The 26,267-nt window shown below is 42.2% G+C and overlaps 1 protein-coding gene across 1 annotated transcript; it reads left to right on the forward strand.

The window, feature by feature from the left end:
- The first annotated feature begins 1,581 nt into the window (after positions 1 to 1,581).
- On the forward strand, positions 1,582 to 25,481 carry TH (tyrosine hydroxylase). The gene is made up of 13 exons (XM_080999262.1): positions 1,582 to 1,782; positions 8,893 to 9,108; positions 12,586 to 12,760; positions 13,365 to 13,453; positions 13,908 to 13,975; positions 15,637 to 15,687; positions 16,346 to 16,491; positions 18,209 to 18,344; positions 18,471 to 18,540; positions 18,713 to 18,769; positions 18,978 to 19,073; positions 19,225 to 19,358; positions 23,548 to 25,481. Exons 1-13 carry the CDS (start codon positions 1,693 to 1,695, stop codon positions 23,705 to 23,707), a joined length of 1,488 nt encoding a protein of 495 aa, XP_080855388.1. The 5' UTR covers positions 1,582 to 1,692; the 3' UTR covers positions 23,708 to 25,481.
- Positions 25,482 to 26,267: the final 786 nt, after the last annotated feature.

The raw sequence follows: 26,267 nt of genomic DNA on the forward strand, positions 1-26,267 counted from the left end.
TTTTCTATAAAAAGAGGCGCTGGAGCTCACTATGAACTCCTCCCTTGTTGTCTTATAATGACAATGGCACCCACCTGAGAGGTGCTGAAACTGAGTTCCAGTGACCTATGGCTGAAAAAAAGCCCTGGCTCTAAGCGAGAAACTTGCTCCCAGGAAGGCTGGAGGTGAAGTGAGGTTCTGAGTCCCTCTCAGACTCCACCCCAGAGGACACACCATAGCAGGCCTTGCCCAGGAATCAGCATATTTGATTGCAATTGTTGCCAGCAAATGATGACTGGCTTAATATTTTAATGTGGCCTTTAATTCTGGTGGACAAGGTATATGAAGACAAGCAGACCTGCTGAGGTCCAGTAGTATGATTCATAGTTGCTGCAAAAGGTCATAAGTCCAAATTCAGCAACTTCCACTGAGGATCATAGGGTGACTATATCTTTCAGCTGTGAAGGATAACTTTATCAACTGTGATTAATCATGAGATCTAAATAGAACCTCTGTGTTCAGAAGAAGGTTAGCTCTGAGTACTGGATGCTGAGGGTAGGGGAGGATACCAAGTCAACAGAACAACATCCATTTGAATAAGGGATCTAGTCTTCAGGATTCATTGAATCGGGACAACCCCCACCCTGAAGCTCTGTGCCATTTCATCCATCCTTCCTTGTGCAGTTGTGAATGAGCAGGGTGCTCCACATACCACAGGGCCAGCATTTTGGCCATTCAAGTGAAACTCTGACCCAATTTACTAGCCTACACTCTGACTTTCAGTTAGGAATGGAGCATAAATTCAATTCAGTTCACATTTGAGGAACCTACCTAATCCACACTTTCTGAAACAGTACATGGACTGAAATACAACCAGCCTTCAGAATTTGCACTGAATTTTGAAATGCAGTTCTCCAACCAAGCAAGTCAAGTACTTTGTACAGAAGTGCATATACCTGTATAAAGTATGCATAAAAATGAAAATATTGGTGAAAATAACACCCCAAACTGCATTATAGTAGGGGAAACCTCTTTGCAAAAATCTGTATATTAGGCAAAATTGCATATAAGAAGAGATTCACAGCAACATGCTGATGAATTTCCATGAGGCTTTATTTTAAAGAAAAATAATACAGAAGTGGAAGTATGGGAAACTGAACTTACATTTGGAAAAATGAGAAACTGATAGAACCTGAAAGTGAAAGATTTGCCCATCCTAACTCTTAAAACTAATCTTAAAGTATATTTTCCTTACTCCCATATAGCCAGACTCATATGATTAAAGGGAAGCACCTCTTGCTGGTTTCCTCCTGTTCATTTCTTGTTTGGCAGTGTTAAGATGCTTGCATGAACTGGAACTCCCACTGGAGCAGAGCCCTATGGAATATACAGCTTACACAGTGGAAGAATCAGTTGCAAAAAAGCACAAGGCGAGCATTTAGCCTACCAAGTATTTTGGGGTGCAGCAAAAGTGCTCACGGTGGATTTGCAGAAGCTGGGTGCCTGTAATCTTTACAGCAATTAGATTTAATGGGATACAAGTGCTTCTTTCCTTCGCCTCTGCTCCCTCCTCCCCTCTTCTCCCTCAGGCTGGAGAGAGGGAGGTGGGCAGAGGGGGATCGGAAAGGGTCTTTGACGTCAGACTTGCCCTATAAAAGCCCAGGGAAGAGAAGGGAAAGCAAAGCTGAATGCTGAGCCAGTGCACCAGCAAGGATGCCAACCCCAAACTCTTCCAGTTCTTCGGCCAAAGGCTTCCGGCGGGCAGTGTCAGAGCTGGACTCCAAGCAAGCTGAGGCCATCATGGTAAGAAAAGATCCCCACCTCTGACTAGCCACAGGTGCTCATGCTGCTTTGCTGTGGCCAGCAAATGTACCGATGGCACATGATTTATAGAAGTTCCAGAATTCTAGAATTTCTAGAACAGCATTCTGTTAAGGGGGAAGCCAGTGGCTAGACAAAATTCTCCATTCAAAAGGCTTTAGGAATTGTGCAAATAATTTGTATGCAGTTATCATACAGGTGCCAAAGGAAAAAAGAATGTAGAAATAGGATGCTAATGAAAAAGAATATAGTGTAGCAATTATGCATCATAGACTGGAATGAGGTTAAGAGTTATGCTCAGAGAAGAATGATGGCAAGGAGGGTTATCATCATAATCATAGCTGAGTTGCTGTGCAGGGCTTTTGATTCCTTAGTGTTAAAGTGAGATGTTTGTTCTATTCCCATAAAATGAAAATCTTTGCCCCCCCCCCAATACCATGCCTTGACCCAACAAGGCAGTGGGGACTCAGCCCAATTTTCTAACTGCTACTATGCAATATTGAAATCCTTTCATTTTTCTCACTATGGCTAGCAAAAATCATAACTGAGTTATATCAGGTTTTTGCATAGAGCAGATATGCAAGGGAAAATGACATAAAATCTCGTGAAGAGTTTATGCACCTGAACTAGGTTGGATTGAACTCTCACAAATTCTGCTAGCCGAGTTGGGAGTATGTGATCCTTGGTTTTCATTGCCATCTTGTTTAGTGAATATGCTCCTGCCTGCTTCTTAGCTTCTGCATTTGACATAGATGTCACCGAAACATTATGTCAGCCTTCCCCAGTCAGGTGCCCTTCAGATATTTCAGACTACAACTCCTATCATCCCCAGCCAGCATGACCAACAGTTAGGAATGATGGGAACTGTAATCCAAAACATTTGGAGAGCACCAGGTTGAGGAAGCTTGCTTTAGTATGGTTCGCACATTAATTTATTATTTCATTTATCACATAAAACTCTAATGCTGTTGATTGTTAAAATAAACTCAAAGCAGTCTACATGTACATACTTCCTCACATCAGTCCATGATTGACAAATGTGAGTGACCATCACAGGTGGAATGCCAAAGGTGAACACACCATATGCCAGGATTATTTGATTGGCAACTGACTGTGTGAACTGAGCCAATCACCAAGTGCCAGGAAACCAAATGGTGTGCCTGGGGGAGCCAGGCGGAGTTTGCAAGTTGCTTACCCTCCAATTTTACCACAGATTTCAAGGGGATGACAGACACACTAAGCAGTTTGAAAGTTAGAAGCTAAAGGCTAAATAACATGCAATGTTCAATGTGTGGTCCCATTTCATTGGCTAACAGCAGCTAGGAGGATCAGGACTAGGGTTATGGTGCAATGGGAAGAGAGTTTAACCTTTCTCCCTGTACTTCAGTCTCAGTGAAAATCCTACCCACCCACCCACAAAAAACAGCTACATAGCAGTACATTTTACGTCAAGACTATGATGCAGGAAGAAAGGGTTAAAACCCACCACCCATCTGCAGCATGGTTCTGATCCTTCTTTCTGTTTAGAAAAAGTTCTCCTGCAAACCATTAGTTATTTGTACAATATTTTCATTGGCTTCTTAGAGGGTTTTGTTTTTTGTATTTTTGTATGTGGTACTACACAAGAAAGGTTTAGTTCTGCTGTCCAACCTCCAAGGAAACAAATGGGAATTTCGTAACTCTCATTTCTACAGACCTTGGGCAAAATAAATTCTCGGTGGATTCTGCACTTGGGCAAAGAGCTCCACACTGGCTTTCAAACAACATAGAAGTTTCTTCTGTGAAGAAAAGTGAATTCCCACTGTGGATAGCAATGTGTGATGATCTTATATATGTACACCCCACTGAAAATTCACTTCTTGGGAAGCCACAGCAAATTATGTTTGCCCACCACATGCATGTATAGCAATTCACACACATTTTGGATTGTACAAATTTCAATGGGAATCAAGCAAAACTCTGATCTTATGCACTGCTCTTACCATGCAGAAGAGCATTAAATCAAGCTTTTAGACACTTAGATAGAGCATTTTAAATCTAAGCACTCCAGGTTTTGTGGATAGCAACCTTTGTACCAGAGTAGATATATGAAAAGTACTTGAACTACCCCAAAAGTAAGGGATTAAAGACTGCATTTTTTTCTCTTTGGGAATAGATATGTTATTCTATTGATTTAGAAACAGACTATGATTTAGAAATGTAATGATGTACAATAACTTGCAAAGGTCTGTGGTTCCCAAATGGCTATTGCTTCTTCATGACCTATATCAAAGCATCATGTTGAAATAGTGGTCTTCAAACATTGTATTAAAAGCAAAATCCAAAGGGACCACTATGTTGCATCTCTTTTTTATTTTAAGCTCCTGTCTAATGTGGTTGCATTGGATTAATAAAAAAGAAAGAAAGATATACCTTCATTTCTGATAGTTGGTATGGTATGAAAATAAACATTTTTGCAAGTTGGTTTGCATTAGTGATAATGGGCAGAGATCTGTCTTCACTGAAAATGCATCTTAACCTCAAAAACTCATGGAAGTATTAAGGATTCCAGCCACTGTACTTTATGTTCAGGAGGACAGATCAAGAGGCCTGGGGCACCACATTCAGCATTTACACCTGTGGTTCCTCACCTCTGATGCCAACAGACATCATAATAGGTGACATTTCCTTCACATGCTGACAGAACCTTATTTCACAGGTTTGACATCTGTCTCCTATATATCACAGGTGCTGAAAGGTGGATTAAGTACAGGTGCACTTAGTAATGTAAATCTCCATTTTACAAATCTAAAGCCAAGTGTTTTCATCTTAAGTCTTATAGGAGAGCCAGTTTCTGATACCTTTACTTAGGGATGTTAGACCTGCCACACCGAGGAACTGAAATTTCCGTATACTTTAAACAGGTGCATAATTGATTTTGGTGAGCATACACTGTATCATTGCCTGGAATTGAGCCCATACATACATTTCCAGACCGGTAGCTAGGCTGATCCATTGCAGCAAAACCAACAAAGTGCCTTGATTTCTGCAGCTGCAGGTGCAATGTTGAGTACTACTCACAGACATGCGTTTAATTATTTTTTGCTTATTTTATGAGCCTGCAAACAATTGGCTTTGCTTAAGAATGGGGAAGGAGGATCACCCTTCCTCCAAGAAGTAGTTGAAATAAGCTGTTGCTTATGGCTGTGAGCAAGAGGATAAATCTCTGGTTTTGAGCAAAAGAAGTATGCCCCAGACTCTACATTATGCACATCAACAGTTCAGAGAGAAGAGGAAATGAAAAAAGAGGAAACAAGCATGTACCTTTAAATAAGCATTTATAGGTGCATTCTAATGGAAGAATACAATGTACCCTCTAGATATGTTTTTTCCCTGCAAGTCCATTGCCCCAGCCAGCATGACCAGTGGTCAGGAATGATGAGGGTTGCAGTATAAAACATCTGGAGGGCACCAGGTTGCCTAACCCTGAAATGAGACATTTGTGCCATTGATTTATCAAGAAATCAGGAGTTTGGGCACGGGCGTGGGAAGGAAATCTGTGTGCAGTTTATGGCTTCCACTGTTTGAGAAAGCATCATGTTTCTATTCCTGGCTGCTATTAATCTAAACTTATACTCCATGGGAACATGTGCTCTATAAAGAATGTGGATTTTAGGCAGGCTGATGCTATGGTCCCATTACACCATTGGCTACTACGCCGCAGCCCCACTGGTGTTACAGTGGGGTAATAAGAAGAGGGTTCATGTGACTGCCTTCTCATGAATCATGAGTGGGGATGGAGTTGTGCCATTGGCTACACTCTCTACAGGCCAACATATGTGCTAGTCCCATATGGCACCAGCCATGCACTTGGCATCATTGTGAAAGGTCTATACATGCATACAAATGTGTGCGAATAGAGCTGCTCCACCCAAGGGAGAATTCTGATGATTTCAGGATTCCCTCTTGCATAGAGGAGCCCAATGAGCATACATCTGTGTGTATAGTCTCTTCACATTGACAGCAAATACATGGCAGCGGTGCTCCCGATGCATGCATTGGCGTGCCTGGTGGGCAAGACCCCCTCGCGCATTCCTGAATATGGGATAAGGGGGATGTGGACCAGGACTCTATTGCAAAATTTGGAGAAGTATGATATCTGAAGGACAATTATGTTTTGATCTATGTATTAGTCCAGGAGATGCAAATTTATTTGTTTAAAAACGCTGATCAAATGAAATGCTCCTCTACACCTCCCTATAGAGCCTATGTGCAACAACCTCTCTCCCACCAGTGTTTGCGTTTTGCTGTGCTTACTCAATGTGCTTGACAAGAATGCATTTGTGTACATCACACATACAGTGCACCTCAAAGGATTTTTTTGTGTGTGTACATCACATGCTCATTTTGAACTGGTGATTGCACACAATCAATTAATTTATGCATTCGTAGCACATGGCATTGTTTTCTCACTATCCATTTCAAACAACTCCGATGTGGGTAAAGGGTTAATAATAAGGTTGCCGTCTTGCTCGCTTGTGTCTAGAGAACAGCTGGCTTTGTGCCCCTGAACTGTTTCTGACTTTGCATGTGCAGAGGCTCCTTAAAAGAAGAACTTCAGAAAGCTACAAAATCACGAAGAAAACAAGTGGAACTGTTTTTAAAAATCTAGCTGGCAGTACTGAAACCTAGATCCAGCAAAAGTCACTATGCATGGCATGAAAGTTGTCTTTGTTTGTTTGTTTATGAGCTACCAAAATTGATCCTGTATCTGTTCCCCCCCAACCTAACATTTAACAATAAACGCTAAAGACAGTGAAGAGAACAAGGAGACAGCGTCATATTAGCAGCAGGTATTGTGGCTGAAGACAGACAATCATTGTTTCAGAGAGCTGAAGGTGGCCAAGTTGCTTTCACTGCATGCACTCGTCTCATTGTCATTGCTCTTCTCAAGTTTATAGGTTCCTTTTGTCTTTTTTTTTTTTAAATCATGCTTTCCCAACCAGAGGTGACAGTGGGATAAATGAAGCAAGGGAGTGTGCAGGCAACTGCCTTACAAGCCCCTGTCGCTGGAGTGTCTGTCTCCAGCCGCATTCTTCCTTCCAAAGGACTCATCAATGGCAAACAAAAAAAAGTCTCAACTTACCAAGCAAGGCCAGGACCTTTTCAGGTAGAGAAAAGACCAAAATGAGAAAGATTCCCTTTTCAAGCACAGCCTTCTGATTCACATCAGCGATCATTCTTTCCTCCACGAAGCAGCAAGTTTTAGGCTAGCTGTGATGTCAGTGGTGGCTGGTGGTGTTTGAGACTGAGGTTTTCTCTTAGCCTGCCTCGCTGAACCGCTGCCTGTACCTTTAGAAAATGACCTGCATTGCAAGAAGAGCAGATTTATTCCTCTCTTCCCCATCGCTTAGGGCAAATCCTCACAAGGCAGCTGACAGAACAATGGATGATACACAGTAAAAACACACCACTAGATAAAAGCATATATGGGGTGGGGGGCAGCAATAAGGTCATTTTAAAAACTTGGCAGATTTTTTTTAAGCCCCCTTTGTTAGTCAAGCACATTTGCTGAAATGTAATGTGCTTGTTATTTATGAATGTTATAAATTAATTTCATTGTTGCTACATTTTTATACTTCCTTGTAAACGTGTTTAGAATCCCAGTAAAAGAAAAAAAGTGTGCCCATGGAGGTTATTTCTAAGAAACACAGATTACCATAATTTCTAATTATTTAAATGTATTTAAGGCATCTGTTGTTACACTTGTGACGTACAGATTTCAACTCAGTTCAGTCCAGAAAACATTCTCTTCTGGTTTTCAGAAACAACATTATTTCTTCTCTAATTCTTATGGGCACAAGAAGAGCTGTCCAACACTTCCCTTGAAGCCAGTGTGGTGTAGTGGTTAAGAGCGGTAGTCTCGTAATCTGGGGAACCAGGTTCGCGTCTCTGCTCCTCCACATGCAGCTGCTGGGTGACCTTGGGCTAGTCACACTTCTTTGAAGTCTCTCAGCCCCACTCACCTCACAGAGTGTTTGTTGTGGGGGAGGAAGGGAAAGGAGAATGTTAGCCGCTTTGAGACTCCTTAAAGGGAGTTAAAGGTGGGATATCAAATCAAAACTCTTCTTCTTCTTGTGTTGGATGCAAAATTCCAGCACCTGTAAGGCAATTTTTTCTAAGACTGACATTTTTTAAAAAGCCTATTTAGGCATTCTTGTTGGTTTGTTTGATGGTTTCTAATGTTTATGTGCTGTGTTTCCATCCTATGGCAGCTCACAAGGGTTTATAATGAAATACAAGAAAAACAACAATCCAGGTTGAATAAGAATAATAAACTTTCTAAAAAAGACACCATGGTAGTCTCTAATCATAGGTTAAAATGGTCTCAGAAGCAGAAAAACGTCTATACAAACAGGAAAATTGAGCACTGATGGGGGCAAGGCATGCCTCCCTCAGGAGAGTATTCCAAATTCTAGGTGTCCTAGTAAAAAGACCCTGTCTCTGATGCACATCTGACAACAGGGAAACCCACAGCATGGCCTGTTTCTGAATACCAGTTGCTGGAAACCACAGGAGGGGAGAGTGATCTTGTGCTGAAACCTTGCTTGCTAAACTAGATGGGCCATTGGCCTGGTTCAGCAGAGTCTTCTTACATTTTTTATGTTCAGTGCACAGCCACATTCTTACAGATAGTGGTGATTCTTCCGATTCTCTGGTCCTAAACCGCTTAAGGCTTTTGAGGTCAAAATTGACATCTTAGGAAAGAAATTGGTAACCACTGTCATTTGCAGACTCCACTTAACATCCTGGCAGCCACAGTTTGGATCCGTGGAAGTGTTATGAGTTGTCTTCAAGGACAGCCCGACATGTAGCACCTTCTGGTAATGTATCTAACGAGAGATAGTTTGAGTATCTGATACTAATTAAAGAACACCCAAACTGGTAATGGCTGAGACAGACCTGAGGTTTTCCAAGCCTATTGCTACTGAGATGTGCTGGTTCTCCAAAAAGCTCTCAGCTGACTTTTAAATATAGTAAGTGATGTAGGCCACTTTCCTTGGCTGTTGTGGAATGAAGGTATCTATTTCTCCCCCTTGTATTCTCCCTCAGTCCCCACAATTCATTGGCAGACGGCAGAGTCTCATTGAAGACGCCAGAAAGGAGAGAGAAGCTGCTGCTGCAGCTGCGGCTGCCGCCTCTGAGGCTGCTGAATCAACTGAAACTATTGTCTTTGAGGAGAAAGATGGCATGGCCATGCTAAACCTTTTGTTCACCCTCAAAGGAGCCAAGACTTCACTGCCATCCCGTGCGCTGAAAGTATTTGAGGTGAGCTGGTGAAGTTGCCTTTTTGGCTAAAGCAAAGGTGTACTTGTTTGGAGAAAAGGGACAGCCTATATTTCTAGATACCAGACATTAGGTGGAAGGTAGGGCTAGGTCTCAGTAGAATAAGTTATTGCCCAGAGCCATATCCACTAGTACCTGGATACCCGTTTTCATGTAGGAATCAGGAGTATGTCCCTAGTCATGCAATGCAAAATGTAGACCTATTGGTATCAGAGTGCACCACTTCAGTCAGGCAACTTTGGTGGGAGGGGTCAGAAAGGTGCACCCTCATGTCTTACAGTTCTCATGGAAGAAATTTACTAGGTTGTGGCAATAACAGACTTTTATGGAGGTCAGGCCTTTTCAAGTCCTAGACCCTGTTTTTAAGGTATCTGGCTACCATGCCTCTAATGGAAGCCCCTGCTTGGGCTACGTGGAAGTCCCACAGTTCTTGGTTTAAACTCCTAGCTGGACATGCTCAGTGGTTCTGGAATCCCTTGAGCTAACAGCTTTCTGCTTCCTCATCCAGCTCCAAACTCCTAGGCTGTGGATAGTGGATCTGTGGTCTTTCAGATGTTGTCGAACTTAAATTCCCATCACTCCTGACCATGCTGTGTGAGGATGATGAAAGTTGGACATCTGAGTGCCCACACATTCTTCCTTTCTGACCTTGCTGTTTTCTTGTATGTCAGTTAGGATGGGGTTTTCCTAGTACCCATTGCTCTCCTGTTCAACCAGCACTGAGTTTGCACATTTACATTCCTCCCAGTGTTGATCAAGTCAGAAACCACTTGCAATGTTGTGCAGACTGAGGAAATTGCTTTCAACCTGGGAAAAGACGGATGACTGTTGGTATGGCCAGATGTGGCCTAGAAGCTACTAGTTAGCTATCTTGGGTTTACACAGCTTGTTGTTCCACAGCAAATAATGAGATGGAGATTAAAATGAGGAGATGGTTTTATCAAATGGAACAGAAAATTAGATTATTAACAACTCTCAGTCCCTTGTATACCTTATATAAAAATCATTGGATGAAAATATGTTATGACTCCTGCTTGATGAAGAGCTTGAAAGGTTTCAATTTCTACCAAAATCCTTAAGGCTCAGATCAGTGTGATATACAGGCAAGATGCAGTTCAAAGGCACAGCATGTACTACACATGGCTAGACAAGTGAAGATATTAAACCAACAACGACATGCCCCCTGCAACCCAATTATAAGGGGATGGCAGCTTAGCATGGCAAGTGAATCTCTTCCTTAAACTGGGCAAGCAACCTGGCACTTCTCCTGAGGGCTTAACATGCCTGTGCTGGTATCTCCATGACCTAGGGCCTAGGCAATGCAGGGGGCATAACCGCCTCCCCAGAGTCAGAGCAACAATCTCCCCTGGAGAGGCAGGAGTGGACATGGTTTCTGACAACTTTGGAGGCTGAACTGGTGGGACATTAGGCAAAGTGGGTGAACTGGAACCGGACACAGATAAGTCTGAGGACAGAGGTGGTGCTCATGCCTAGTGCCACTGAGACTGGTGGGGAGATGAAATGGGGGGGGGGGACACCCTTCCACTGGTACTCTCTCCAGTATCCTCTTTCTTGAGACCTCCCAATCTAGCCAGAGACTTTCCCAACCCACCCATTGAATCCCTCCCTAGGCTCCTCTGTAGGCCACTCCTCTTCTCCATCTGGGCTTGGCCAGCACCCCACCCCCATGTAGGGCCCCTGATAGTGGGGAGAACTCAGTTGCTGTTTCCACCGTTCCCATGCAAACTCAGAAATGCCACACCATAAGACAAGGTCCAATCTATCTAGATTGTTACCAAAGAATCCCAAACGTTTCCCAGCATGTGACTCCACAATTGAAATGTGTACATATGCATTAGTGAGAAGCTTATTTTACAGTCAATTTAATAATATGAATAGCACCCACATACCCCAGGGAGAGAGACGGAGAGATCAGTTTGTGAAGTTGTGTGTGAACAAAGGACAGTGTTTGCTCCAAATGGCATTCACATCCTCCAGGGGAGATTTACATGAGTTGAGAAGCTCTCTTGGTTTATCATGACTACAAGAGCTTAAGAAAAGCAAACACCAATGCAGGCCAGACTTCCACTGTGAGAGATTCATTTCCCCGATCCCTCCGGCACTGCAGGTACAAGATATGAAAACAGACGGGTGTAATGACATTTGCCTCATGATGAAACAGGCTGTGGGGAGGCTGGTTTTCCTCTCCTGTTTTACATTACATACAACTCAAGCAAAGGTAATGCAATCAGATCTGTCAGATTAATGCTAAGGTATTGATTGTCATGGAGGGGCAACGTCCCAGGGATGCATTAGAAAACAAGCGGCTAAATTGAATTTGTCAGTGACTTTGCCTTCTGTTCCCTTTTCGTCTATCTAGCTCTGACTGAGTAAAAAATTCAGCCATTCCCCTCCTGAATCTCTAAGAGGAAACTGGGTTAATTCTTTAAGAAGTGAAAATTATGCACCAGCTTTCAGCAAAGAAGGAAAAGATCTCAGATGCTATCAGTGACTTTATATTAAAACCCACCAAGAGGGACCCTTAAAAATAATAATTCTGGATGTATCTCTTGTGTGTGGTTCTGGTTGATAGCTCTTAGGAGTCTGCTTAAAAAACAAAAAAAGAAGAAGATTTGGCAAGCCTGAAATCTGCCCCTCCCTGAATTAGGCAATAATGGATTGTGACATACATTGAATTGCGCTGGAGAATTGCTAAGTGGGGCAAATGATACTTAAGCCACACGCCATCCTCCACTTTCTCTCCACAACCCTCCCCCACCATGTTGCTTACAAATCAGCGGAAATTGGTTCCATGGGGTTGTATCAGTGGTGGCTTTGGGACCTTCCCAACATGTTTCTCCGGGAAATTGCCCCAGTGCAGTGGTGACTTGCAGAAAAGTGGTATCTAAGGATTGAAGACATAAGATGGAGGAAGAATATCTTGTTCAAGCCATGATTTCACACTTCTTCATGCATTTAATATTCAGCACCTTGGCCAGAGCATAGCACAGAAGCTGATCAAAACCTGCATGGAAAAATTGGCTTCTTTCTTGGAATTATACAGGCTGCCATTTGCCTTGAAGATAGTCTGGTTCTAATGTTCTGTGGCTGTTCCATTGCTGTTTTAAGTTAATAAATTAATAATAGTATCTGTGTAATGCTTGTTCTCAAAGGCTATTCCCATGCTTTCTCTCAAAACTTACAGGAACCCTGTAAGCCAGGGGTGGCTAACCCCCAGATCAAGTCATCTAAAAACAGGCATCTCCCGTCTAGATGAACAGAGGCTAACTGGGGGAAAGAGTCTTCTGAACTTCTTTCTCTCACTTGAAAATAGCCTGTTTACTAAAGTTGTTGCTCCTTTTATAATGTAGTGCTTAACTGATTTTTAAAATGGTGGGTGGGAAGTCTCCTTGCTGTTTTATTTTAATATATTGTTTTTCCTTCCCTGTCTCTCTAAAGACATTTGAAGCCAAAATTCATCACCTAGAAACGAGGCACAGTAAGAAACTGCGAGAAGGCTCTGTTGATCTGGAATACTTTGTGCGATGTGAACTCCACAGCTCTGATCTGAGCACCCTCATCAGTTCTCTCAAAAGGGTTTCAGAAGATGTTAGGAGCACAAAAGAAGACAAGTGTAAGGAACCTGTAAGCTTGGTTAACAAAGCACGAGGGAAGGATTTTTTCATATATGACTGCTATGGAGATAATCTCTAGAAAGGAAAAATGTCAAGGGCAAAACCTTTCTCCCTGCATGTGTTTTTTAGACTGGTATTAGAAATAACTGGTGTATGCACCTTTGTATGTTGCAAATCTGTTAGAGGCAAGATAAGGCAGCATCATGGTATATTTCTGACAATCTTACAGCACAAGTCTATGTGTGTTTACTCAAAAGTAAGTACCACCGTATTCAGTGGTGTTTATTCCAAGGTGTATGTATATACAGGATTGAAGTCTTAGTTTAATATAATAGACCAACCAACCAACCAACCAACCAACCAACCAACCAACCAACCGGCCCATCCATTCAGCCATTTGGCTATCCAAATAACAGATAATTACTTGAAATTCTGTGTAACAATTTGAATAGTTTAGCTACTATTAGAATAGTTTATCTGGGAAAGGAAGGAAATTACCGATACATACTGTACTTCCATTAGAAACCCCTTTTCTTATTCTTTCCTATAACTGGCTATTTTCTCTCTCACTTCCCTCCTCTTCCTCACCCTTTTGGATTTTAGTTCATTGGTTTCCAAGAAAAATCTCTGAGCTCGATAGATGTCACCATTTGGTCACCAAATTTGACCCTGATTTGGATCTGGATCACCCGGTGAGTGAATAACTCTTCTTTCCCAAATCCTCCTCCACATTTCCTCACTGCCTGAACTCACGTTAGCTGTCTCCTCATGGGATAGCTTGGCTTGCTATGCTTCTGAATAGACTGAATAGAAATGCAAGCTGTCATTGCATTTCTAGCAAAACGACTGCAGGCTTGCAGGTACATCTCATGCTGATGTTTAAAGCTCTAATAAATTAATTTGCACTCCAGCTTCTCAAGAAGATGAGAAGAATACATTGAGTTGACTTGGAAGTGCCTATTCACTCTAAGTAGACAACATGGGAGGTGCTTTTTTATTTGTTTAAACAAAGTAGCAGCTGATGGTGAACGCACCCTTGCCTGTCTAACCGTGAACAACCTGTAATAAAAATTGTCCATTGTCAATATTACAACTGTTCAGTGCAAAAATGTGAGGTAACATTCTTGCTCTGTTCTTTCCTCCAAGGGATTCTCTGATCAAGTATATCGGCAACGAAGGAAAATGATAGCAGAAATTGCCTTCCACTATAAGCAGTAAGACTTGCTGCCTTGCATAGCCTCACCTGCTGAGACCTCCATGCATACACTTATTTATCTCTTTGCTCTCCATGTTCTGCCCTTCCACACTCTTGGTTTTTCCCTTCCACTCTCCTGCTTCATGTTTTCAGTGCTTCATGGCTGCCAGTTCCATAGAGCTTTTGCAGTCATCCCTGAAAGGTCCATTGAAACACAGATAAGCAACCCAAGAAGTGAATTGTTGAACGCAACCATTTCAGTGATACATATGGTGTCTTCTTTGCCCCATGTCTGGGATGCTGCTGCAGAAACTATGCATTCTTGGCATTTGTTACGCATTCAGACTCAAATTAAACAATTGTAATGAGAGCCAAGAAAACCCAGGCTTCAGGACTGGTTTCTCTTCTCAAACCCAAGAGGGATCAAGGATAGAATGGCAATTTAAATCTTCTTTTCTTATTGTATTTGCAAAAAATAAAAATAAAAATAAAATAATCAGCTGCCCATTATTTGTATTTGTGATTTAGAATTGAAATGTGTTTTCTACATTCATTTTATCTTTTCATACAACATACCACCTATATTAATGTTTCCCCCATGTGGTACGTAATGTGGCAACACCTAGAGCCACTCTGGAGACCTTTCACAAGGCAGAAGGCCACCACATTGTCCTTGGCCTAAATCTTCCTAATAACTTGGAGATGGCCAAAAAACAGACCCTGATGATCAGTGGTATGAAACAGCTGCTTGAAATGAGATGAGTTTACATTTGCATTTGAAATTATGATAAAGCAAGGATGCTTTTGTAACAATCTTTACTTTCAAAAGGAGCCAGTATTTGAAATGGGGATATTGGACAGGGAGGACATATGCTAGAGAGTGAAGGGAGCTTTATTTTGCTAAGGCTTTTCGACAAGTTTGTTATTTTTCTCATATTTATATTATATCTGAAATGACAGCAAAGGGGGGGGGGTTTCTTTTTTTTTTTAGGTTAGCTGATTCCCTTGATGACTGTACACTTTCTCCTCAACAGTATGGCATAGCGTACTTGTTTGAGCTTCCTGATTACAATTATATTAATACCAGTATTTCCAGCATTACTTCTAAGTGGGGCAACAGCTACCCTTTTATTGTCATTATTTATCACCCTTCAACAATCAAGGTATTTTAGGTGTGCTACAGGGTACTGAATTACCTTGTGCATCCTTAAGTGCCCCTTATTATCTATGGGGCAAGCTAATCTGCATCATGTGTGTTGGTGTTAGTCTGCCTCAGTGTCCTACAACCCTACTGTTCCTTACTATTCTATCTATACTCATACCTAGAAGTCTTACATTTCTCTGCAACCACAAGAGCTACTTGTTTTTAAAAGGAACTTTCAAAAGTCACAAAGATTTAGTCCGCAGATTTCTCCTCCTCATAGACAGGGCCTGGTCTGCATTGTAAATTTGCACCGCCTTGTGTCTGGGCTGGGACTTTGTGTGTTAGCTTTGTGGTTTTAAATATTGTCTATCCTGTTCAAACCTTGCTTTGTCTCTTGGACATGCATTAGCTATATACTCCATCTCAGTTATAAGTGGGCAAAGGTTTAACTTAAACATTATTGGCCCCTAATATTTGGTGCATTGATATTTTGTCTCCCTTCTCCTTGTTCTTTTTCTTACTACTACCTATTATAGTGGCGACCCAATTCCTCGAGTGGAATACACAGCAGAAGAGATTACCACCTGGTGAGTATGAATGGATCTTTCCTAGCTTCTGCCAGACGCAGCACAAATCAGTAGACTCCCAGCTATATACCCCACAATTTCCACTGGGTCTTTAGGTGGCAAGGTTCACTCACAGTCACTCTGGGTTAGTAAAACTGGTATTTTGCAGCTAAAATAGTTTTTAACAGCTAGCTAATGGTGCAGGGAGGGGAGGTGGGTCAGGTAAATTCAACGTATCTTCAGAACAAGCTGTCTGCTGATGCTTTATTTAATAATAGGCACTTCAGGATGCATCCCTTCATCATGATCACTCACAAGATACTTCAGAAACATAAGAACTATTCTCAGAAACTTGTGGCTCTCTCAGTTCAATATCAGTAAGAGCCATATGGGAAAATTTCTGAGCTGTGTATTGCTTTGAGTTTTGCAGAGCACGGTCCCAAATCCAGATACTCCTCCATGTCTTTCTTCTATCATGATGGCTATCTATTACCTACTACAGGATTGGAGGCAGCATGCCTCTGACTATGTTGCTGGGAATCATAAGTGTGGAGAGTTATATGTCCTCCCTTTTGTGCTTGTGGACTCCTCATTGGCCATGGTGGGAGAAGGATGGCAGACCAGATGTGCCTTTGGACTGACCCAGCAGGGCTTTTCTTACATTCTTATCGTTCTGAAGGAAGGAGGTGTACAGCACACTGAAGAGTCTCTATCCCACTCATGCCTGCAAAGAACATCTGGATGCCTTCCATTTATTGGAGAGATACAGTGGTTACAGTGAAAATAATATCCCTCAGCTGGAGGATGTCTCCCAGTTCCTAAAAGGTGAGGACTCAGATAAGTTTCGCTTCTGGAGTGAAAAGGTTTTGCTCTTCACAATGATGAAGAGGGTTGGGAAAACCCTTTTCAGCTGGAGCTGAAACCTTTTGCAACCTGCAAGCATTCTGAAAAGGTTTGTTCAAGGAAAGGCTATAAACATGAGCACTGCTTATTATCCAGGGGCAAAGGCTACAAAATGATGCAATGCATGGCTGTTTAAAGCATAATATCACTTGCATTAATTCATACAAACCTGGGGCTATAACTCAGCAGTAGAGCATGTGTTTTGCACACAGAAGACGTTCCACTCTGGCATGTCCATTTTAATTTTGGGGCAGAATTTGCAGGTAAGGTCACACTTTCTTGTTCAGAAGCCTAGGCCCAGAGCTCTCCCTCTATACCCTCCAGGCATTTTCCTTAAGCCACTGTTCTCTCTCCACACACTCTGGCATTTTTTCTTATATAGTAAGCTTAGATACATAATTTTGTTTCTGCTTGATGATTGTCTGCAGCATTTTATAAAAGTGTCTGTTCCAGAGAAGTACCACTTCATGGCTTGGGGGCCCTGCCTCAAGTAGATCCTGCTTCACCTCAGGCAAGCCCCAGATCCCCCCATGGCACCCTGCCTTTGTTGTTGTTTATTTGTTGTTGTTTATTCATTTAGTCGTGTCCGACTCTTCGTGACCCCATGGACCAGAGCATGCCAGGCACTCCTGTCTTCCACCGCCTCCCGCAGTTTGGTCAGACTCATGTTTGTAGCTTCGAGAACACTGTCCAACCATCTCGTCCTCTGTCGTCCCCTTCTCCTTGTGCCCTCAATCTTTCCCAACATCAGGGTCTTTTCCAGGGAGTCTTCTCTTCTCATGAGGTGGCCAAAGTATCGGAGCCTCAGCTTCACGATCTGTCCTTCCAGTGAGCACTCAGGGCTAATTTCCTTAAGAATGGATGCGTTTGATCTTCTTGCAGTCCATGGGACTCTCAAGAGTTTCCTCCAGCACCATAATTCAAAAGCATCAATTCTTTGGCGATCAGCCTTCTTTATGGTCCAGCTCTCACTTCCATACATCACCCTGCCTTGGCTCAAGGCAAATCCCAAGTTCATAAAACAATCTTTAAAATGGATTGGGATCACTTATGAATACTGTCAATCAGTATATGCAGACCATCACACACAGAAAGGACTTGAAAGTGGACTCAAGGGAATTCCACATGACTATAAGTATTCTTTTTTTTTTTAAAAAAAGGAAAACTTCACCTGAATACTGTATGAAATACATCAGAATGTACTTATAAGCACAAATCTGCAAAACATTAAAAAGCATAATGGAAGAGTCCTGTGCAAATAGAAATATAATTTTGGCCAGATTTCTAAAATGAACAATTGCAACTAAAGCATATGCATGGCAGTTTCTGTGGTGACTGATATCTTAGATCTTGATTTGTTTTTATTATTTATTATTAAAAAAAATATCCCACCCTGCGTCCGACTCAGGGTAGAAAGCATGCAAATGATAAACACCTAAAAACTTCTAAAAAATGATTCTAGTACCGATGCAGGCTGGGAAAGATCTCTACTTGTTCTTCTAACACAAAGTTACACATACACAATTGTTTATGAGCGTTATTTAGTTTTTTTGAGTTCCTGTACAGCCAGCAGTACAACTCTATAAAATGTGGCTCAGATGCTATACTCAGCTACAAAGACTGGTTTGAACTATTTCAGAGAGAACTGGGTTCCAGCTCCGACCTGTAGCTGGTCTCCTGTCTGCTCGGGACTTCCTAGCCAGCTTGGCCTTCAGGGTGTTTCAATGTACACAGTACATCCGCCATGCCTCTTCTCCCATGCACTCTCCAGAGCCGTGAGTACTAGCTCTTGAATTGCCTCAAATCTATCATCATACTGTATTCTTGGACTTGGACATGTTAATGTCTGGCTTGCTGCTTCAGACTCGGCTGTTAACTAAGTGTCTTTCTTCCAATGCCAGGGACTGCTGCCATGAGCTTCTGGGGCATGTACCAATGTTGGCAGACAAAACGTTTGCACAGTTCTCCCAGGTGAGCAAGAGGTGAAATGCCTTGTGTTTTAAGCACAGCCTATGCTTGACTAGATAGTGCATGGTATTGATTTCAGAGGGGACATGCATAGCATTGCACTGTAAATCGAACAAGTTGGGTGATCAACTAAAGCCATCCATGATATACATGAGATTATTCCTTTTGCTCCTAGGACATTGGACTTGCATCTTTGGGAGCAACAGATGAGGAGATTGAAAAACTTGCGACAGTAAGACCCTAATTCTGGATTTATTTATTTAAAAAAACCCTTTGCTTTCACTTTATCCAAATATTTTTCTTAGTTATAACTGTATGAAATGCCCAGTGAAGGGGAAAGGTTCCATGTGGCCAGCTAATCTTGAATATGTATGAATTTAAAAGAATCATTACAGATTTGAATAACCAACTTCCTTTGGGATCCCGTTTTTATTTCCCAGCTTTACTGGTTCACAGTGGAGTTTGGCCTCTGCAAACAGAATGGAATCATCAAAGCCTATGGAGCTGGACTCCTCTCCTCTTACGGGGAGCTAGTTGTAAGTGCTCACCTATTCCACCTAGCTAAATTGAAGCACATGGCTACCACTTAGCTTGTGCTCTCCTGTTCCATTGATTAGTCTTTTGTCACAGTAGTCACCTTAGGAGTTTTCCTGCAAGAAACTTTGGCATTTCCCTCCCTTCATTCAGCACTCTTTGTCGGATGAACCAGAGCTAAGGGACTTTGACCCTGATTCTACTGCTGTGCAGCCCTATCAAGATCAAGCCTACCAACCAGTCTATTTTGTATCAGAGAGCTTCAGTGATGCCAAAGCAAAACTCAGGTAAGATATACTGTACTTTTCCGTCCATAAGATGACCCCATGTATATTTTGGGGGACTCAAATTTAAGAAAACGGGGGGAGATGATGATGATGATGATGATGATGATAATAATAATAATAATAATAATTTATTTATACCTTGCCCATCTGGCTGGGTTCCCCCAGCCACTCTGGGCTGCTTCCAACAAAATATTAAAATACAATAGTGCTTCATATTTTAAAAGCTTCCCTAAACAGGGCTGCCTTCAGATGTCTCCTAAAAGTCTGGTACTTGTTTTGAGATGGCCCAGAGTTGATGAGCTTTTTGGGGGAGGATTGCCCAAGATTGTTGTTTTGTTTTTTGGGGCGGGTATGCCCAGGGTTGAAGAGCTTTTTTTGGGTGGGGGGATGCAGAAAATCACTAACCTGACTAACAAACACTGACAATCACTCGCGTTGCCAAAAACAACATGCGCCTGCTCACTCACCAGCAGCAGACACCAATAGCATGCCTGATTGTCGAAGTGGCAGCCAATCCAAAGCAACCCTTGACACAGCCACCAATCACACACAAAATCACCGCTGATGAGCTCCTGCTCCCGGCTGCAACCAATCACCCGTCACCCCCACGCACTATCCGTGTATAAGATGAGCCCTGTTTTTTCACATGATTTTTTTTTTGTAAGATATTTATTAAAGTTTTACAAAAAGAAAAAAAGTTACAGAGTAAAAAAGAGGAAAAATGAAAAATACAAAGAGTACAAAAATACATAGAAAAAAATATATGCAAAATACAGAAAAAATAAATAGAAAATAGTTTAAAACAAATCAATCTTTTCATATTTTCGATTTCATTTACTTATTTCCCCGACCTCCTCACACCTCCCTTTTTTGTATTCCCGTTCACATGGTTAATTCAGCAAATCCTTACCCTCTTTATTTTTATCTTAATTCTATATCTCAACATATTATAACTTTGTATTTTCATCCGTTATCAATCCATTTTTACATATTCTTATTAACCTTGTTGCTAAGGCCGCTTGATTTCAATCCGACATCATTTTAACATTCATTAATTTTACAATGTTTCTGCAAATAGTCTTTAAATTTCTTCCAATCTTCTTCCACCGACTCTTCTCCCTGGTCTCGGATCCTGCCAGTCATTTCCGCCACTTCCATATAGTCTATCACTTTCATCTGCCATTCTTCCAGGGTGGGTAAATCTTGTGTCTTCCAATACTTTGCGGTGAGTATTCTTGCTGCTGTTGTAGCGTACATAAAGAAAGTTCTATCCTTCTTTGGCACCAATTGGCCGACCATGCCCAGGAGAAAGGCCTCTGGTTTCTTCAGGAAGGTATATTTAAATACCTTTTTCATTTCATTATAGATCATCTCCCAGAAAGCCTTAATCCTTGGGCACGTCCACCAAAGGTGAAAGAATGTACCTTCATTCTCTTTACATTTCCAACATTTATTATCAGACAAATGATAGATTTTTGCAAGCTTGACTGGTGTCATGTACCACCTGTATATCATTTTCATAATATTCTCTCTTAAGGCATTACATGCCGTGAATTTCATACCTGTGGTCCACAACTGTTCCCAGTCAGCCATCATTATGTTATGTCCAACATCTTGTGCCCATTTAATCATAGCAGATTTAACCGTTTCATCCTGCGTATTCCATTTCAACAGCAAGTTATACATTCTTGATAGTATCTTAGTTTTGGGATCTAACAGTTCTGTTTCCAATTTTGGAGGCTTTCACATGATTTTTGAGTAAAAAAACCCTTGTCTTATACACAGAAAAGTACGGTAGTTGGGTAGATCAGCAGGGCAATGGAGATCTATATGTGGTAAAGGGTAAAGGGACCGCTGACCATTAGGTCCAGTTGTGACCAACTCTGGGGTTGCAGCGCTCATCTCACTTTATTGGCCGAGGGAGCCGGCGTACAGCTTCCGGGTCATGTGTCCAGCATGACTAAGCCGCTTCTGGCGAGCCAGAGCAGCGCACGGAAATGCCATTTACCTTCCCGCCGGAGCGGTACCTATTTATCTACTTGCACTTTGATGTGCTTTCCAACTGCTAGGTTGGCAGGAGCAGGGACCGAGCAACGGGAGCTCACCCCATTGCGGGGATTCGAATAGCTGACCTTCTGGTCGGCAAGTCCTAGGCCCTGTGGTTTAACCCACAGCGCCACCCGCGCCCCTTCTATATGTGGTAGCCGTACCTATATTCTACTGTTCTTGCTGCATGCCATTTATGATACATTTTCTTCTTAATCCAATATATGAACATTTTCACTCACTCACTCACTCACTCTTCTGGAAAAGCGTTAAAACTAAGGTTTTGCTGTGGATTGTTAAAAGGAAGTACAGATAAGTTACAGTGCAATGTCAGCATAGGTTTGATGCATATATTCGGGGGGTACGTGCATTAAAAAAATGCATCATATTAGGGGAAATTGCATATAAAAATTAGGAGAAATTTGCTGGTGGCTTTTAAAAAGTTGGCAAATTGCTGCAGATTGTAGGAAAAAAGTTAAGAATGGGAAAATGAGAAATTTCGATAACTATTGCAGTCCCCAACTGCAATATGTCAAAACAGGAACAAAACACAACACTTCTGGGGAACTGATAATTCATTTGGGCACCATAGCATTTAACCAAAGTTTGGAGGAAAGTAGCTCAGAGAAAAAGGTGAGCACAATTACCGTCTATGAAGGGCAGGGGAGCCACTTGACTATATCAACAGGGAAGTGAGGGTGCAGGAAAAGTTGAGCACCCTCCCTGCTGCTTCTCCGTTTTCAATTGCCCCCTCTAGGAATCATTTCTCTCTTCAAAAAGGACTATTGGGGCACACTTACACACACTTTACTGCAATGAACTTTCATTTTTGGCTAGGTGCTACAGCCTTAGACAGACCTTTATCAGCTAACTCTCACAATCTGACTCTTCTTAAGAGGATATTTACAGCTATAATACATGAAGAAAATCTGTTCAGAGGTCAAAGGCACTAATACAGCAAGAGCCAAAAGTAAGGGGAAAGGTGGGCATTTTCTGTCACTTCCCCCCCAACTGAATGTCATTGAAAACACCACTAGAGGGTGTTCTAACACAAGCAATAGCAAATTCTTACAGCAAAACCTCAAATTCCTTTGTTGCAGCATGAGCTGTCCTGAGCCTGACCATACTTCATCGACTAAATCACATTCCTTCATGCACAAGGCATAAATGTCCATAATACTCAGACGTATGCTCCTGGTACCTACCTCCAGTGGCTATTCTACTTTGCATTCTATTAACATACTTATTATTATTTGTTACATTTCTATCCCATTGTTTCCTTCACCATAGAACTCAAAAGAGTGAGATTCCTGGGTGGCCTCCCATCCAAGGTCTGGTCAGACTCAGACCTGCTTAGCAAATCTTCTGAAGAAGTTACCTTTAGACCATGCTCCAGGAATTACTTTGCTACGGTCCCCTGTAATGAATTAGCACAGGATAAACCAGCCTTTGGCATCCTAGTGCCCTGCAGATGTTTTGGAGTGCAGCTCTCATTATTGTCCTGCTTTTCATACAGATGGTCCCAGGTTGAATCCTGGACATCACTAGACACGACTGGGAAGGATTCCTGCCTGAAATTCTGGAGAGCTGCCTCCAACCAGCAGTGACAATATTGTGAGCTAGGTGGACCAATGGTCTGATACGGCCACAGCAACTTCCTACATTCCTAGACATTGTTTGAAATGTTGAGTATATCAGGGATGGAGAACCTGAAGCCCTAGAATGGCATACCACTCAACCGTCCCATTAAAACCAGGACATGCTGCTTTTTTTTGCACAAGAACATGGTGGCCATTTTGGGCACCATTATCTGTCCCCCCTAAAAGAACTTTTTCACAGCTGCAATCTTGCGTGGCACTCCAAAATGCACATATGAGAGCATGCCACCCCCAAAATCGCTTTTTTTCAGGGCCGCAATCTTGCACGGGTTATATGACTCACAGGAAAGTATGGCCCCAGAAGACAGTGTCCTGGATTTTTGCCTTGACGTGTTGGAGGTTGTGTGATGGTCATTGGAGTTCAATGACATCTGGAGGGCCAGGAGGTTCTTCATTTCTGCAGCACGTCTTCCTTTGCCCTCTCTGTCCTTGAGTTCTAGCCTATCGAGGCCAGCCTCCTTTCATCTCTGTACTCTCTCTTGCAGGGCCTATGCAGCGCACATCAAGCGTCCCTTTTCTGTCAAGTATGACCCGTACACATACAGCATTGAGCTTCTGGACAACCCGCAGAAGATTCGCCACTCCCTGGAGATTGTGCGCGATGAGCTTCACTCATTAATCGACGCACTCAATGTTATCAGCTAACACACGCGTTTATTTTGACCCGTTCCCTCCTTCATGCCAATGCCTGTTCCTGCAGCTGCCAAACTGGCTTCCTGCAGTGACTACCCGCCACTGCATCATTTGGGCCGCCACGGTTTCTTTGTGTTGCTATCCATTGCCAGAGTAACGACAATGGTTTGTGTTTGCTGCCCATATGTTGGACGAGAGAGGCATACTTATTATTTAATGGCAAGCTAGATTGAAGAAAAATAAAAGGAAATGGAATGTATCAATATATTGTATCAAACTAATCAGACTCGAAGCAGGCCCACTGGGGGAGAAATGAATAACTTCAGCCCAATGATTTCAGAGTGGGCCTATTCTGAGGATGACTTAGATGGATGCAAGCCAAACAGGACTTACTTCCTGATAAAAGTGCTTAGCGTGGCCTTTTAATTTTGCTAGAGAAGAATAAAAATATAATAAGAAGGAAGCAAAAACAATAAGAGGAGAGGTATTGCTTTAACGGAATACCTACTCAAATAGAATTATTGGGTCACTGGAGAAGGTTTCACTGAAACATGTCTGGCAATTTACTAGTTGCTAAAGTTCCCTACATTTCTTAGTACAAATCTGAGGCCTCTTCCCCATGGCCCCGCTTACACTTCTCCTACATACCCAGTGACTTCAGAGAAAAACATTCCTTTATAGACTCGCCATTATGCCAAGAAGCCTTCTAACCACATTTTTAAAGTGAATTCAGAGTCCAGACAGGTAGAAACCTCAGTATGCTGACCCAAAATCCAATTCTGATGGTAGGATGAGCTCTTAAAATTTCAATACGATGACTCAAAACAAGATCCAGAGCGCGACCACTATCTGATTGGAACAACCTTCTCACTGATCCTAATCCCTCAGTCTGGGAAAAATTCCTTCAGGATGAAACAAACCTTTGACTGGCTGCAATGCTCTGTACTCCAAATAGAGGCAAATCCTCTGGAACTCAGCGTAGCCTATTGCCATGCAAGTGTGTGGGGAACTGAAGCATTGCCTTCTTAGTCCAAAATGGAATCCCACACCTAGCAGCAAATGCTACCATCTCCTAGGGATAACTGTATCGGTCCTGGTCAAGGTAGCAGGAAACAGGTAATGGAGAAGGACCCTCCATTTTGAATGCGCTGATCTATTTCTGTGGAGCACTCCTTAGCAAGATGATAGATATGTCTCCCATCTCTGGTCATGGGAAATTGATAGATGTATCAAATAGCTTCCTTCCTTCTCTAGGCTTGGTAGGGAAATGCTCTGTCTTTGTCAGGATAGAAAGGAGTATCCTTCATGGAAAAGCACCATGAAATTATTGCCAAAGTGGAAGAACATCTGGAGAGCATCAGCTACAATGGAAACATAGGTAGATGATATCGCAAGGACACAATACTCAAATGTATTGCTACTAGCTCTGCAGCCGGTGTAAGGTCTAATAGTTGCCATACATTGTTCCTACATTCAGGCACAATGCTGAAGATGTTTGAATCAAAACAGCCTGGAGAGATGGAGAGAGAATCAGGTCACTGGGTCAAACGCTTCATGTTTGAGAATGAGACTCAAGAGAAGAAACACATGAAACCTCCCTTTTCTGTCTGGCTTTGGTTTGCTCATGGTATTTGTGTGCACTAAAGCCTCAAGGAATGGATCTCACTGCTATTGCTCCTGCTGTGTGGGTGGATCTGTCTGTCTTGCTGCATAATGAAGATATTTATTTCTCAGTTTTGAGTCATGCTGCTGCTGAGAGGCTAGGTTTATTCATAATAAAGTTATATTTCTGGTCTAGCATCTTGGGTTTGTCTTCGTGATCTCTCCCATTTTAAACAATGGCACTCTGCTTCCAGCCCTCTCTGTCTTGTTCCCTTATCACACATGCTGTATATCCAGTGAGTTCCTGTGAAAAGTTCAAGTGGTTTCCTGGCCACACATTTTAGAGGGATATAGCAGGTGCTGACAGTATTGTAGATTGGTGCCAGTTATGTGACTTCCAGATGGTTATATCACAACAGCTTAGCAGGGTGAGCAGGGAAGAAAGTGGCAAGGAAGTAAGACTTCAGTCCTGTTGTAGCTTTCACAGGGTGGAAAAAAACTCCCTCAAAGGAAGGTTCCACAGAACCGATGTACTGCCTTCCCCTTCATCTCTCCCACAGCAAATGTGCCCAGTGTAGGGACATGATGAACCCATATTAATAGACGAGAATTGACCTAGACCTTCATCCAGAACTTTCAGCAACAGAAGTTGATCCTTGAAAATAAGAGCGCTTTCCATACTTTTCCCTGGTGTGGGTGTGTGTTTTGCACTACACTTTTTTTTAAAGGTTAGCAATGTTGAGTCATTATTCTGGGGGGACAGAAGCAGAAGTGTCAGATTCTTATGAATTTTCTTTAAAAGAGATAAAGAAAGCAGGGAAGGTTAAAACACAGACAGGCAGGGAATTCCAAAGAGTAGATGCTGCCACACTAGAAGATCGATTTTTTGCAAGTGTGGAATGAGTATTGTGTGGCCTTTGTAACGGGGTCAGTTCAGTAGATTGAATTGGTTGAGTGGGCACATATGGGG

Source organism: Podarcis pityusensis (genome assembly GCF_964106645.2).
Source record: "Podarcis pityusensis genome assembly, chromosome: 1".
In the NCBI taxonomy this organism is placed as follows: Eukaryota; Metazoa; Chordata; class Lepidosauria; order Squamata; family Lacertidae; genus Podarcis; species Podarcis pityusensis.